Below are 16522 nucleotides of genomic sequence, written 5' to 3' on the forward strand. Positions count from 1 at the left end.
TTCTCGTATGCCTGCAAAAATTGTCAAATGTTGCTCCCAAATGTACACAAATGCCTAAGAAATGTGTGGAATAATGCTGCAATAACAAGATATTCATTAAGTAACGAAGAAAATGCGAAATATTAACCAAAAAGGTTCGCCGGAGTCGTAATCTCAGAACTTACCCGATCGGGGTCAGGCTAACTCGGACTTGGGGACAACTCGGCATCACTTTTACGGCGGGGCCAAGTTGTCCCTCTGGATAGTACAGTGTTGTACAATGGTAGCACTTTGCATTCTGGCTGGTCACAGTTATGGGCCATTTTGTTAATTAGATGATCATTTCATCGACCAAATGACTGATTTCGTAACGAAATATTCCATTCGACACATGGCGCCTCATACAAAACTACGGTGTTTGCCCATACAGGATTGTACCACCTTCATGAATTCGGGCCTCTGATTCTATAACATTTTTTTTTTTTTTTTTGATTGGCCTCTCAAATCAAAATGATAAGTCATTTTATATACCTGAGATGTGCGTTCCACCCTGCAAAAAGATTGCTTCGTTACTTCATGGACAAAATTGAGTCAAATGTTCACAAAAGAAAATATGCAGAGGTATGCCCAGGTGTTAAAAAATTTCCTGATAACTGTTGCCTACCCACCCTTGTCTCACCAATGTCATTCAGGCCTCTCTGATGTTCCTGGTGAAGCTATGGTCAAACTTTATTGTCCGAAGTGCCAGGATGTGTACACACCAAAGTCTTCACGGCACCACCACACTGATGGTGCTTACTTTGGCACTGGGTTCCCCCATATGTTTTTCATGGTGCACCCAGAATACAGACCTAAAAGACCACCCAACCAGTTTGTGCCCAGGTAAGTTTCCTTTGCAGTACAATGTGACAATGAATCCTACGTAGAAAAACGCCAACTAGAAGTGAGGATACCATGTAAAATATAATTTCTTTTGTGAAATATGAATTTTGAAAAAGTTTTCTGACATGATCAACTGACCAAAGGGGTATGCCAGTTCACAACTTCAGGCAAGCATTATGTACCATTTATGAGTATGTGTGCAAACAGAATGCATTCATTAGACATAAGCCAGCAAGAGTCATGAACTGTGTAGTCCCATTTATTGTATGAACAGGATGAGTGCTATTATAGTTCTGATCTACATGGTTCTAAGCTGATAAGTCTAATCTTGTGCAGGCAGTCAAGTGAAATCATACAATAGAAAGGTTGCTTCACACTTTCAAGAATCATCATAATTTCATAGATAACTCCAATGTAATAACAGAACAAAGATAAAAATTCAGACACAGGACATCAATTAGTAAGAAAAAAAAGTGTTGATGCACAGAATATATGAAAATGTAGGTAATGATGTTCAAAATGAAAAAAAGAAATACATATCGTAATAAATAATCATTAACTTGCAGAGTCTATTTGATGGTTAAATCAGGACATTTCATGTATTCATACAATACATAGTTCTGGGTGTTATTGGGAGAGAAATTTCTGAAAGTGATTACATGTATGCATGTAAGAATTTGTGTAATATCTCTGCCCTTCTTTACATGATTGCATATTAGGCTTATAAATGAATACTGTGACTGGGTTTGTGTTTACCATGTCTTTAATGCATGGATTCCAGACCAACCTGCACTTTTCAACACATGCACTTAAACAAACCTTGAACATTTATGCTGTAATGGTAATATGATTGCACTATGGTTTATTGTTTGCTACATCGAATGAGAATCCCCATTGCCTTGCATACCTATATATGTACACACACCTTGTATGTGTTGTGTTTACTTTCCATTTAAGCGACAAGTCTGTACAAAGATTTCCATTCCTCTTTAAAGCAAAAACCATTTATGTTTCCTGTAAAAGCTCTGCCATACATATATTGAATCAACGCTGACTGCCATGAATTATACTTAGCCATTCATGTGTATTGTGTTGGTAAAACGAAAGTTCAAACTAATCACAGATCACTTCTTTTGCTACTCTCCCCTTTCCAGACTTGATTTCTGTATGTTTATCTCATGCCACATAACTAATGTGCAGTTTCTCATCTATATGTCTTGTAAAGAATTCACATGCTCTGTGAAGTTCTAAGCAGACCCAATTTTCTGTGATGCAGGGACTAATGGACCAAAAAATTAATAACAAAACATGTGTGCAGTACTTGTGTGTGTCCCGTGTCCTTTCCTTCCATCCTAACATAACATTTCTTTCCCCAAATAGCATACTGCAGGCTAACATCCTTCTTTTCCTTGCAACATATTTATATTTCAAGGTTTTTGTTGGTATGGTATTCTCTTTTTGATGTGAGTGTGCAGTGATTAGAAAAGCAGAAGAGGAAGATTAGATATAGAGCAATGCTTCACAAATGTGGATGCATAGAACAGCTGACTGTGCATACATTGTTTGTGGTGAGTGATACTTGTAAATGTTTTGTTCTTATATCATTTTGCCACATGTTGCTAGTGTACTGTGGTATTTTGGTACAAAACCATGATAATAATGATGTTGATCAAGCGTCTGAAAAAACTGGCAGTGTCAAGCTGTATTAAAATCTGATTTTCATGAATTAAATGATAGATATTACAAGCGCTTTTTGTAAAAATGTAAGAATAAAAATGAATATGAAAGCTTCATTCTATAGGGCCATTCTCATTTGGAAATTCTGCGAAGTGAAACTTCACAAAATTTCAAGTAGCCATTCGCATTGCAACAAATGATGAAACTTTTCCAAATTATGTGCCTGGTAGGTAACTAGCAAAATTTTACAATAAACTACACACGCGTGAAGGATGATTCCAGCATGCAGTTCGATTTGGCACAGCTTGGTCTTCACACAAACTCTTACAATTACGTGTATAAGGTATTGTAAAGCGTGACTATAAGATGATCAAATGTTCCATGTACTTGTTTTCGTGGCTATTCCAATACATCTGACATGGATCTTCAAATTCTGTTATATCCGTGAAGAAAATGAATGTTGATGTGGATTGTTATAGGTATTTCATTCGCTGACAAGAAGAGACTTATGGGACACTTGTATTGACGTTGCTGTTGCTCTTTCTACATCGTACACAGTGGCACATCTGCACTGTACATTGTACAGTGCATTGTACAGCTGTACCACCAGACTTGCCACCATCAGTGTGGTCAAAACACTGATGTCTTTCATGTACAAAGAGGTTCTCTTTTCAAAGGATATCTATCCCGCTGTGCTTACAAACACACTCTTGATTTTGCTGTACTCTCAAAAGTTTATCTTGTCTCCACATGTATCGGAGACATCTTGTCCCATTGTCAGTCTAGTTGCTGTTATTCCTTTCCATTAGCAGTATAGGATGATAAATACAGTAACCAAGACAATTGATTCTTTAGGATGATGTACATGATTAAAATGATTAGTACGTGCAAGAGAGTGTCAGTGATGTGTTCGCAATTTGAAAACTATCCCTTTTTTTCCCATAGTGTAGTAGGCCCTAATGCTATGGTAAGGCAGCATCACAAAAACCCCATACATGTACCTTCATATCACTAATCTACATAGAAATGAGGGCTTCATAATACTCCCATTCGTAGTACACGTTCACAATTCACTTGGAGTTTGGATCAAGCAGTGAGCAGGAAGTGTACAGAAGTCATGTGACAAACTTTGATTTCTTTTTTTTTTTCTTTTTTTCTTTCTTTTTTTTCTTTTTGCGGTGACCGTTCACATTACAAATCGCAGCAGCAAACTTTGTGTGAAGAGTAAAGCTTCACACTCTGGCTTGGATTTTTCCGGCAAAGTTTCGAAGGGGGGTGCCATAAAGTCGCCGAGCAACTTTCACACAAACTCCGAAAACTTTCTAACTTTGCAAAATGTCATTTGCAACATCTTGCTAAGAACCCTATGAACTTGTAGTTGTGTACATGTAGCAGGTCAGTTCTAGTTTTATCTTAATTGACCACTCTAAAATTCAGGTCAGATTTTCAAAGTTTTCCGCAATGGCTCAACTTCCAACCAATTTGTCAGACTAATGCACTAAATTTATTGTTTACCTGACTTACTGACATGATTATTCCATGGCATTCTACTTCCATAATGTCCTTGGGTGTCTGTAAAGGGCTTTTTACACTTGCAAATTTTTGCTTAGTCCCGTACCAATGGTGGGGCTAAGGGGGGGGGGGGGGGGGGGGGGCCTTAGCCCCACCGTTGGTACCGGACTTTCCTTAGCCCACTTTCTGTTTACACTTGTTTTTGCCAAAGTGGGCTAGCCCCACCGATAATCCCGTACTATCTGGCCCTGCAAAGGCAGGGTTAGCACCGCAATTGCGGTGCCAAGCAAGCGAGTGTAAATAGAACGAAAAAATAATCCGGGGCTAAGAGACGGAGACGAAGTCCGACCCCCCACTGACCAATCAGAAACGAGGTAATCAAGTGCTGCCGGTGCGTGCGTGTACTTGTACAGTGCACGGCATAATCATGAATATTCATGTGGTTTGAAAGTACGAGACTAAGAAATACGAGTGTAAAAAGGTCAATTTTCTCCTTGGCCCAGGACAAGAGCTTAGTACGGGATTTATTGGCGAGTGTAAAAAGCTGAAAAAATTGGTACGGGACTAACGATAGTCCTGGGTCAGATAAAGTACGGGGTTAAGAAACACAAGTGTAAAAAGGGCTTAACCGGATAGTTTTCAGCAGTGCCACATTCCTAACAAGTACACACATGCTATGACACAGGAACAAAATGGCGATAAAAATGGACATAGCAGTCTCACAGTCTGTGCAAATGCATCACCGGAACAAATCTTCATTCATATGACCCACAAAATAACCCTTTTCAGAGCTTGCAGTACATATCTATGGCCCTGCCAATGCAGAGAAAGAGGCAGCAGTGAACAACATGCACTCTGTACTGTGACGAGCATATTTTTCTCATATACATCGCTCCTTTTCCCATCAGTCACACACACACACACACACACACATTCTTGTGAGATGCTTCAACCTGGGATATGACAGTTGATCAAGGTAATGAGACATTACCTGTTATATGTCTTAAAAAATCTTTTTTTTTTCTTTTTCTTATAAATTGAGTTTTTGAAATTAAAAATGATAAAAAAAAACAACATGTAAATTCAGTTTAGTAAGTACAGTAAAAAAATAATGCTTCATGTAGTGTATAGGTGTATAGACAGTGATCAATGGTACAGGTAAAACTTTTCAAATTCCAAATTTGAATAGTGTGAAAACTATTCGCCTACATAGAGGGCCTAATATGGAGAACGAGCAGGTGCATAATTTACCTGTAAGATACCCCTAGGGCCTTAAGAGGGCACTGCTTTATTTGTTTTAAATTCGCTGAACAAACAGACAAATGCCCAGTGTGAAATGTATCCCAGTTGCCTGGAGTGAAACACTGCAATATCGCTGATTAAAGCGGTTTACACACGAACACACTAAAGGCCCTGTCACACCTTTCCGGGCAAGGCTTGCGTGTGATTTGCGTAGAGCAATTTTTGATACCCGGAGATCCCGGCAGATGGCAGGCACATAACAGTACCTAGCACATATCTCGCCCATAGTCGCCTGGAGGTGCACACGCGAATGCTTTTTACCCGCAGCCATGTTTAGGCCCTGCCACACCTTTCCAGTCAAGCTGTGTGGGCTTGTTGCATGTGGGAATTTCCAGCATGCAGGACAATTTCTGAGGGCCGACAAGGATTTTGGCGAGTTTTGCAGGTGTCTTACGCATACTTGCTGGATGTGTGCTACTTAAGTTCTACTTGCGTGTAATATGTGTGACCTGTGTGTCAGGCGCGTGGGGGGGGGGGGGGGGGGGGGCTGACAACACAGTGAAGGAATTCCTCTGAAGGAATATTTATTTGGCAGAGGTCCCAGAGAATGTCATAATCCCGGCTGCAGCCGGCTCTCAACTAACCGGCAGAAGGCAGTAACTGATCTTCAACATGCATGCGGGTTAACTACCTGTGACTTGCGGCAGTTGCAGGCCTCATACTGGTGTTCTGCATGGACCTCTGCTGGCAATCTTTGCAAGTCACCCGGAAAAAAGTTTTGAGCATGCTCAAAACTTGGCTGCAGGTAAATCGGACTTGTATGCATTACTACGGGCGGCTACGTGCTATGTACTGTCATTGTGCAGGCCATCTGCAGGGACCTTGGGTAGCGAAAAATGTTTCCCGCAAGTCACAAGCAAGGCTTGCCCGGATAGGTACGACGGGTCCTTGAGCATGCTCAAACCTGTTCCAGGTTAGTAGCGGGGATTGCCCGTGGATGTCCACGCAGAACACCAGTAGAAGGGCCGTAGAGGTACAGCGTAGCACCTCGCAGGCAACTCCCACACAACTAGACCATAACTAGAATGTGAGTAGAACGTAAGTAGCACATGTCCAGCAGGTAAGACGCACGCGAAACTCGCTCAAATCCTTGTCCGCCGGCAGAAAATTACTGTGCATGCTGGAAAATCCATACACGCAACAAGCCAGCATGTGACAGGGCCTTCAGACACTGCACACACTACATATACAGACTCACAAAGAGTGAAGAGTATGGGCCACATGTGGAAAAGGTGACTTTCCATAACAACATACTCACACTGAATGGTTTGGAAGTGCATGAGTATAAGCTGACGATGCTCGATATGACTGCGAGGACTACGTCCTACTGCCTAACAGCAAATAGTTTAGACTGTAAAATCAGCAGAATCTGCCCAGGATTGGTTCAAAAATAACCCTATCAGTCAGGGAATTAAATACCTGACTCATCCTCAACGGGTTAACAAAACTTTGGAATATCAAACTCCCCCCCCCCCCCATTTTTGGACTAAGGAATCACCTTATTTCATTTTCAAATTAACGAACCCTCAAAATAATGAACCTCATTTCATTTTTGCATTAATGAACCTTCAGAATAACAAGAGCCTTCGAAAAAACAAATTGTAACTGTTACTATATTTTTTTCTAGTGAAGCTGCATTGGGATTCACTAAGTTTATTACACATAAATGTTGCAATGTCTTCCCCCAGCAATTTGGTCATGGCCAAACTCTCTAGCACGCACATGGGTAGTTCACATGGGTAAGTGATTAAGAGCAGCACTGTGTATATGCTCAGGGTTCTGGTTTTACAGTCTGTCAGTCTTGATTCTTTATCTGTCTCACTTTCCTCTAATATGGCCTAACTATCTCCAGGTCTCCATTCCCACTCTCTCAAAATTTTACAGTTTCACTGTTGGTGCACTGTCACCACTAATCTATGCCTACTTAAATTATGCATGAGCATGATCATTCCTATGATTCAGTAGGCATGTTCCAACAGCAGAATTGACTTTTGGATACGAATCGCAATCCAAATATTACTTTTTAAATCAATGCTCAAACAAGACAAAAATTGTCCTGATCACAAAAGTAAAAAAAAAAATATTTTTCTGGCAGTCGCTCACATGATGACCACAACATCTTGAGAGAACCGTACATGTAGCCAGCCTATTTTACAGATGTGGTCGTAGGTTGCAATGTATGGGAAGGTAAACAAAACGATCAAGATAGCATAAACTAGATCAGGACATGAAATGCCTATCAGTTATTTTTGCTTTTGTACTGCTCTCACTGCCAGTCAGTGAGTCAGGAGTCAAGTTCAATCTGCTGCTTTGAGAAGGAGATAGTGGCCGAATGTTTCGGGAGATGCAACATCTCAAATTACAACTGTAGAAGAAGCATGTAGGCTATTAACAATGGCAGTCCGCTGCCATTCCGCTTGGTTTTGCCATCCAAAACTGAAATGCCCTGCACTATTTCTGTCGTCTGCCGCCACTTGAAAATAAAAAAATCGCTGCAGATCCAGTTAACATCCAGTTGATATTCTCTTGAATAATTCATTCAAACAACAAGAAACAAGCTATTGTATCTATCTGTTGAGGAAACCTTACACCCTAACAACATGTAAGCAGTGACATGAGAAGTAACAGTACGCAGTTCAAGCGTACAGTGCATGTATTGTATAGGATACTACAACAAGCAAGATGCGTCAGCCCTGTGAATGCAGGCAGGTGTGTGACCATTTGAATAAAACGGGCGAAATCTCCCAAGAATTCGAGACTTTCGGAACACCGCAAATTTCGCTACCTGATTTGCTCCTACTGAAAATCGTCCCTGGCATCATTGCGCATTGACCACCTCAAAAGGTGGACGATGGAGCACCTCGCATCACTGCGCATCAGCCACTACCTGATCTGTCTCTACTGAGGAAAAATTTGAGGTGTTACCGCGCATTGCCGCGCATCACCGTGAATCACCTCGCATCGCCTCACATCACCTCGAACATTCATGGCTCTGTGGAAACACGCTCATAGAGGCAGTAACACAAAGTCTTAGGGTTGATGTTGTTAACCCGTTCCATACGGAAACCTGGCGGCCTGTGTATTAAGTCTATGGGGGTTTCAGAATTCAGTATGGAACGGGTTAACTTTAGACCCCCTGATTATCTGCAAATACTTTCTGTTATGAACCATATATTCCTGTGTGTCTTTCATAGACCATGTGGTATGTACATTAAGCAGATGAACTTGTCTGTCCTTGTAAAAATGAAAGTTGACAGGAGAAGAAAAAAATAGTTTAAGTTGTGAAAATTTTAGGAAAATTGTTTTCCTTCCAGGTGTATATTACCAAACTTTTGCCCTTATTGTACTATACATTATGCCTTTGAGCCTTTCCTACCAAATGCTGTTTCAAACATTCTATCAGGGAACACTTGCCCCTCCAAAGCTAGCATTACAAGTTGTTCAACCCAACATCAAATAAGCATTCTTCTGCTTTCAATAGTTTTTCTTCTCCATTTTCCTTTTGAGGAGTAGATGAGGTATGACAGAAACAGTACTTGTTTTTCAGGTCAATGGTTCGCACAATACCATTAAATCTTACAAGGTCCTAGAATAAGCAACAGCATGTTGATGGATATTTACTAATGCACTGCAATGTCTATTACCTCTATTATTGTTCTCCTAATATTTCATTTTCAGTACTTGGTGTTGTACCCACTCATCCTGTCAAATTGTTTGATTTACAGTTTTTGTCTAACAGAGCACTGTGTTTTTGTTGAAGTTCTTTTTCTGCAGCATGCTTTGTTAAATAACCACTCCATGATTTGTAAAGCGTCAGTTTTTTATTCTTAACAATCTAGTTGCAGGGCATCACATAAAGCCACAATTTTTTTCTTTCTTGTCATTTTCTGCACCTTCCTTTTTCTTTCATGTTGTCAACTGTTGTCTATTTCTCTCTCCTTTCTTCTCTTTCCTTTCTGTCTGTTTTGTGCATATTCTCTCTCCGTAGACTCTACGGCTTCAAGATACATCCGCTCGCTTACGAATTTCAGTATCAGGCAGCTTCCCGCACCCGTTACAACGCTCGCCCGTCTGGGAACACCAAGAAATAATCAATATCACAAACGCTTCTTCACTCTATACGGCTACAAGCAAAGCTCTTGAGCACCAGATGGTCCGAGACTGTCTAACACAGTGTAAAGATGCTTTTGTGTAGCAAACACCTTTCTCCCAAATCGGGAATAAATCCTCTTGTATTTGTGTAAGGTTCTCTTGGGGTTAATGAATGCTATCTATGTTTATCTCCCCTCTCTCTTCCTATTCCCTTTTGCGCCATCTCACGTGACAATACAGGTTGTATGGATTCAAGATTCATCCACAAGCTTACGAGATACAGCTTCAGGCTGCTGCTGCCCGTAGTCGATCCTCAACTACTCGCCAACGTTCCGCTAAGCCCCAATATAAATAACGTCTCTGTAGTTGAACAAAGTAGAGACACCTTTCCAAGTCCATGGAGCGCTATTCACACCACAAAGAGAATGATGGACCATTATTCAAGTTATAATTTCTTTTCATCAAAGCAGTGTTATACTCATTGTGTGTATATATTAAAAAAAAAAAAAATTAATCAGTCTCATGCTTTGACAGGGCACTAGCTGAATGGATACATGTGTAGCAATGCTGAAAGTGTTTACATTCTACTGGATAACAGGTCATCATACATGTACAGTAGTTGATTTTAAAATTCCAAGATTAAGTGAAGGTATAGGGAGAATATCTCTGAACTGCAGATTTGTGGTGAACACATCCATCATTGTTTTCTGTGGAAGCTAAAGCAAGTAATTTTATAGTTCATGGACAAACTTCATGGCAAACTACTAAGTGCAAGTGGTTTGGCATTCAGTGCTTGTTTTGCATATTTTCTTTTTTCATTGCTGCCAGACTAAACAAGTTGTATACTATGGAAATTTGAAACCACTCACTTTATGCTTGTTGGTAATTTTGTCTATATTGTGTTGTGTTCAATAGTTTGCAAATGTTTTGTAAAAGCATGTGTGACTGGGGAGCTAAATTCAAAGATCAATCATATTGTGCGCATGGCAGATTGTCATTAACATGATTCCCTGCGCATGGCAGATCATCGCTACGGTGTAGGCTGTGGGAGTGCACATAGGGTTAACAACATTCTACCATGCGCCGGGAAGCGTGTTAACAACATTCTGCCATGCACACAATGATGTGGCTTGCATTACTTTTGTCCTAGCATGATCTGTACATGACATTTATATACTGTAAAAGTGGATATTTTCGCATGACTAATTTTTCGCGCTTGGACGGGTAAGAAAGAGTTTCTCTTGTTTTTAATTCCGCGAAATCAAGACACAATGTACAGGAACATATGGCAAGCAAAAATATTTGCGTGCTTTTATTCCCGCGTTAGTTCCTGGTTGCACGAAATGTGCAAAAATTTCAACACTGCGAAAATTTCCACTTTTACAGTAACACCTGTTCTATTTGTGGGTCTGCATGTCAGATTTGCCAAATTCATCCTTCACTTGGCCTTTTCAATAACTGAATATGCCTAGTATTCACTGTAAAATGGATTTACTAGTGACAGTGATGGAAGGTATACTGGAAGTATGAAGATATTTTAAGCTGTCACTATTCTTTTGTCAGCTTGGAATAATGTACACCTTTACACTGTGTGCATATACCACACACTATTTCCATGTTAGGATCAAGAATGTAGTATCCCTCCATTTTATTTGGACTTAAAGAATCCCATTCTACTTCAGTGAGGTAGCAAAAGTATATACTTTTACAAAGCTCCAATAGGCCACTGTGGGTTAGATATATGTGCATGACAACCAACTTTTGAAGGTCATTGGAATGACACTGTTATTCCGGTTTGGCTCTCTAGTTCTATTGTAATCAAAACAGCTAAACAAATCTTATAATATTGATTCTCATCGATAGCATAAGAGTGAAGTATGTGTCAAAAATGACTCATTTCTGACTTTTTCTCTTTTACAAGCTATTCCAAGATCACCTTTTCTAGTCATGTAACATCATTAGGATATTTGCTACATGATTAATGTTTGTACTTGAACCTGGCAGCAGCAAATTGAAACTTCACAGGTAGAATGGATGTTAACATTTGGAGACAGTTGTACAAAATATGCATCAGTATATACATGTTTAGAATGTCACTCATTCTCATGCACATACTGCCAAAGAGAATGTAGCCACTAAGTATGTAGAACATGTTTCTTATTGTCAGTAATGAAGATGTTTTCATGTGATACAATACACAAGATTTTTTTTTTCAATAATGGACTCTTTGGCTGTCAATTTCGTACAACTGTTGAGTGAAAAATTAAGAAAAGTTTAATGAGTTATGTACATTTGTGGATATGGATGTCCTCAACCAGTATCCATAAAATACCATCTCAACTCAAAACTGAATTTCCTGTATGGAATCTCTCAAGTCTGCACAATTTTATGAGTCAACAAACTCTGGACTAGGCCTTAACACATGACATGACTGCAACTAGCTGTTGGTGTTAGTGCTGCTTACATTGCAGGTATTGCACTAATAGCGGGACATTTCGCATTTTATGCCTGGACTACTTTTATGTTTCTTTGTGTCCCGTGGATTGTGGGCTTTCCATGGTGCTGCTGATTAGTTTGTGCCACATCAGTTTTACCAATGTCTCTGCAGTGTATTTTTGGAGCCCTATGCTTATACATGTTATGTATTGGTGGTGAGAGAATACTGTTCTTATTAATCATTTTGTATACACAATTTGGGATTTAAGTCACTGATTAGCACTATGTAGAGAATTAAAGAGTTAAGAACACAACTATGAGTGAATTTTGAGAATCACAAATTTGTGAGCATTTCTGTCCTTGAAGTTGGTTGCTTTTGTTTCTTTGATTGATGTGCTGCAAATAGAATAGGGTACAGTATTTCATTAGTAAAAGGGTACCTTTCGAGGATGTCAACAGTTTGGTCAGTCCGTGTAACACAATAAAACAATGTTCAAAAGAAATTTAAGGGCTGTTGTTATCTTTTCTTATCAGTATCAGACCATTCAGTTGAAAAAGAAATTTTCATTGAACAACAAATTTTCAGTGAACATTTATTATTTGACCTTCATATGTTGGTACATACATGTTAGTCCAGCGTTACCTACTGTAAATTTGCCCCCAAATGTTAATTTTCATATAAATTCTGATAGATAACTTGTTTGAAGCGATATTGGGGCAAAGTTATCCCGCAAACATGTTCTAAAAGATCATATTGTATTAGGGGTTAATGCATATTGAAAACAGAAAATAAATTTCAAATCCCTGAAAAGTACCCTTTTGCTGAGGAAATACCCACTTGGAAAACTTGATGTGACTGAGTGCACTTCATGAGCAGTAAGCTCATGCACAGGCAATTGGTAGAGTGGCCAATGTGTGAGATAGTAATTGACTGGAAAGAGGAAGTTGTTTACAATAACACAGAATAAATATCAAATTTAAAGCTTTTGTTAGGGCTCACAGTAGATTAAGAGAAGATGTAATGAAATATGACCATACCAAACTCAGTATCATTTACAAAAAGGCCATGTAGACATGCTCTGGTCCTATTTGTTATGCTGCTTTGAGCACTTAAAGAACAGCACCAACAAACAGAATTGGAAACATAGGAACAGGAAAATACCTTTGACATCCTTCTCTCAGCCTCCCTGTGCTCATTTATTCAGACTTACGTCACTTCATGGTTGTCTCTCTTTCTCAAGAGACCCCCCCCCCCCCATGTTCACTGGAAAATGACCCTCATGTTACCCATACAAATTGTATGTATTTCATGTTTGAAAATTAAAAACAAAATACCCGATTTTCCTTGTAGCATCAGAGCTGCCTGTTCAAAGATGAGGCAGGTCAAAGAGCATTGTGTATCATATGAGTTCAGCTTGTGTCTTCAAAATAAAGGGTTTTTTTTTTCTTCTTTTTTAACTACAGAGACATGTAAGGAGCTCATATGAAGCAGTTTTTCCACAGTTAAGCCATAACCATCATAAAGTCACACTACTCCCCACTTTTGTGTTTGCATGTTATAGTTTCATCATGTGACTGTCTTCCTACAAAAAGTAGGCATGATAAACCTTTTCACAGGATACAAAAGCTCTAAGATCAGAGTGCATGATTTCAAATAGATGGTTAAATTATTTTTGTTTTCTTTTTTAGTGTTATGAAACTTGGCAGTTTACCAGTATGTGATGTAAATAACACTTGTTTTAGTGATGTTAGGATTTTTCAGACTGATTGAAAGATATTTCCCACTTGTTCAAATAATGTTATATGTCTGGTACAGTTGGCAGTGTTGAAAAATTATATAATAATCAGTGTAGTGAGTCTTGCTCCCTTAAATTAGCACATATTTTGTAGCATTCTTCAATATTCTCAGAAGATATAACTCTTATGTTATTATTGTACTTAATTAGACCAGGTACCCAAAACAAATATTGATTTAGGTTTCTATTATTGCTTTAAATAAATACAATGTATACTGGTATTCATACATGCACTAGTGAATGAATATGTATATGTGAAGTTATTTTTCAACTGTTTTTACACACACTTATATAGTGTTCAATATTGAGGGTGAATGCAAGTTATAAATGACAGTGTCAACCACTGCTTTAGATTACAATACTGAAGAAAAAGTAACTTTGATCATTTATCTTTACTTTTATCACCTCAACAGCAAGAAGCATTGGAGTGCTAAATGGTATCATCAACATGTGGAACTCATGTCCTGCTCATCAAGTGATAAAAGCAGGGAGAAATTGTGTATTGTGTAATGAGTGATACTGCAATCTGATACTGTTCTAATTGTGATAGATTAGGATGCCATGATCTACCCCCAACATAGCATGAGTACTGTTTTATGACAGATGTAGATTCCATTTCATGAATTATTAAAATTTGCACATTACTGTGATTGGCAAAAATAGTACTGTGTTGCAGCAGTGATCATAGATTTGGTGTATATATTTACCTGTGGGTGGTGGGAAGAGATAACATCTGATATGCACTACAATGTGACACTATCCAAATTGTAGCTGCCTGATAAAATTACAGATAGGGAACACTATGTTCTACATAAATTATAAGGAAAGAAGAGTGGGGAATGTGAGAGATAGCAGGAATACATGTGGATACATCACATGTAATCTCTTATACCTGTGTTTTTAGTTACAAAAACTCATTTCAATTTTACATATCTTTACAATGTAACTCTAATTCTTCCCTGATATTACCTTGTGACACAACATATATATATATTTTTTACCCAGGTGTCAGGACAATAAACTAAGTGAGGTTTGTGCAAGTGTAAACATTTTTCAGACAAGACAATGATTGCTTTACAGCAACCCTTTACCCTCTTCAGGGTGCTCCAACATATGTACTAGTAAGTGGCATTTTTTTTTTTTAAATTTCATTGCATGTTATTAGTAAATGAAATCCTAATCACCAGTGCTCATTTTACCTTCTTACAAGTTGACATCAATACACATTGTACATGTATTGTCATTTTTTTTTTGTGATAAGAAAGAATTTGTATCTTGAAAGCGGGGGGCATACAATTTTGTTACCCTTTAAGCACGCAATTATGAAAGAACTTAAATCTCAACCTAGAGTCAATGGCCAGAGTACACAGTTGAATATGAACTGTGTAAGCACCATTACCAAGGTCACCACTCTATACCGAGTCTTAAGCACATTGGTTTTTGTCGAGCCCACCGGAGGTGCAGGGAGACTAAGGGATCGACTGCGGCGTCTGTCCGTCCGTCCGTTGTCCGTACGTCGTCTGTCCGTAACGCTACAAAAACTTCAATAACTCTTTACTCTGGGCTTCAGTTGCAATCAAACTTCGAGGGAAGAGGGGTCATACAAAGTTTCACATTTTACCATAAATGAAGGTCACCTCAAGGTCAAAGCTCACAGGCAGGGGTCAATGAACTTTAGGGCCCAATGTTAAGTTTTTATGGCGCGTTTCTATTATGGGTCATAACTTTTGATCCATAACTGCATTTGTGACCAAACTTGGATGGTAGATATCCCTTGGAGAGTGGATGATCACCACAAGGTCAAAGGTCACAAGGAAGCAGGGGTCAACAAACTCTTAGAGCCCAATGTTAAGTTATTATGGGTCATAACTTTTGATCCATAACTCCATTTGTGACTAAACTTGGATGGTAGATGTCCCTTGGGGAGTGGATGGTCACCACAAGGTCAATGGTCACAAACATGGGTCAACAAACTTTTAGAGCCCAATGTTAAGTTTTTATGGCACGTTTATATTATGGGTCATAACTTTTGATCCATAGGTCCGTTTGTGACCAAACTTGGATGGTAGATGTCCCTTGGGGAGTGGATGGTCATTACAAGGTCAAAGGTCACAGGCAGGGGTCAACGAACTTCAAGGGCCCAATGTTAAGTTTTTATGGCACATTTCTTTTTTGCCATAAATTTTTACCCTGTTATATCTCTTTTTATCTGTTATATCTCTTTTTTAAATCTGTTATATCCCATTCGCGTACAATTTCTTGTACGCGAATGGGCGAGACACATTATGGCACTTTTTTGGATATCTCAGTCATTTGAAAACCAATTTTCATCAAATAAACGTTGAATCCTTCTTAAAATTACATGCTCCTTCATATCCCATAAGAGGTTTCTCATTATCTCTCTTAGGAATGTTCAAAACATGAATCCTCACCTCAACCAGTACTGTACAGTCCCTTAAAACCATGGACAAAGACCATAGTTTTGAATGAGGCACCAAATGTCGCATGGCCTATTTTGTTACGAAATCAGTCATTTCGTCGACGTAATGTTAACATTTCGTCAACGAAATTGACGGACAAAAGGAATGATTTCATAACAAAGTAGGCCATGCGACACTTTGCGCCCCATACAAAACTATGGTCTTTTTACATGGTTTAAGCCATTGTTTCAATTGTACCACCTTCGTGAATTCGGGCCTTTTTGTTTTTGGGTTGTCCATCCGTCCTTCCTCCGTAATCAGTTTTGTGGACAGCATAACTTATTAAAGGGGAAGGCTAGTAACTGATCAGTGGGAATCAGTGGAAATGCTTGGAGATGATTGTTCCAATCCTTATGGGATTCATTC

At 39.0% G+C, this 16522-nt stretch overlaps 1 protein-coding gene across 2 annotated transcripts in view; it reads left to right on the plus strand.

Moving 5' to 3' along the window:
* LOC139725075 (casein kinase II subunit beta) overlaps positions 1–12245 on the plus strand; it is a 38285-nt gene extending 26040 nt beyond the window's left edge. The window contains exons 6-7 of one of the 2 annotated variants that reach the window (XM_071636164.1): positions 672–861; positions 9685–12245. In XM_071636164.1, the coding sequence (XP_071492265.1) occupies positions 672–861; positions 9685–9799 (305 nt within the window). In that variant the 3' untranslated portion in view covers positions 9800–12245. The other variant, XM_071636165.1, reaches the window with a different exon arrangement.
* The last annotated feature ends 4277 nt before the right edge of the window (positions 12246–16522 follow it).

This window comes from Diadema antillarum, unplaced genomic scaffold (genome assembly GCF_040938485.1).
Source record: "Diadema antillarum isolate AM-2024a unplaced genomic scaffold, OU_Dant_1.0 seq00000014_RagTag, whole genome shotgun sequence".
In the NCBI taxonomy this organism is placed as follows: Eukaryota; Metazoa; Echinodermata; class Echinoidea; order Diadematoida; family Diadematidae; genus Diadema; species Diadema antillarum.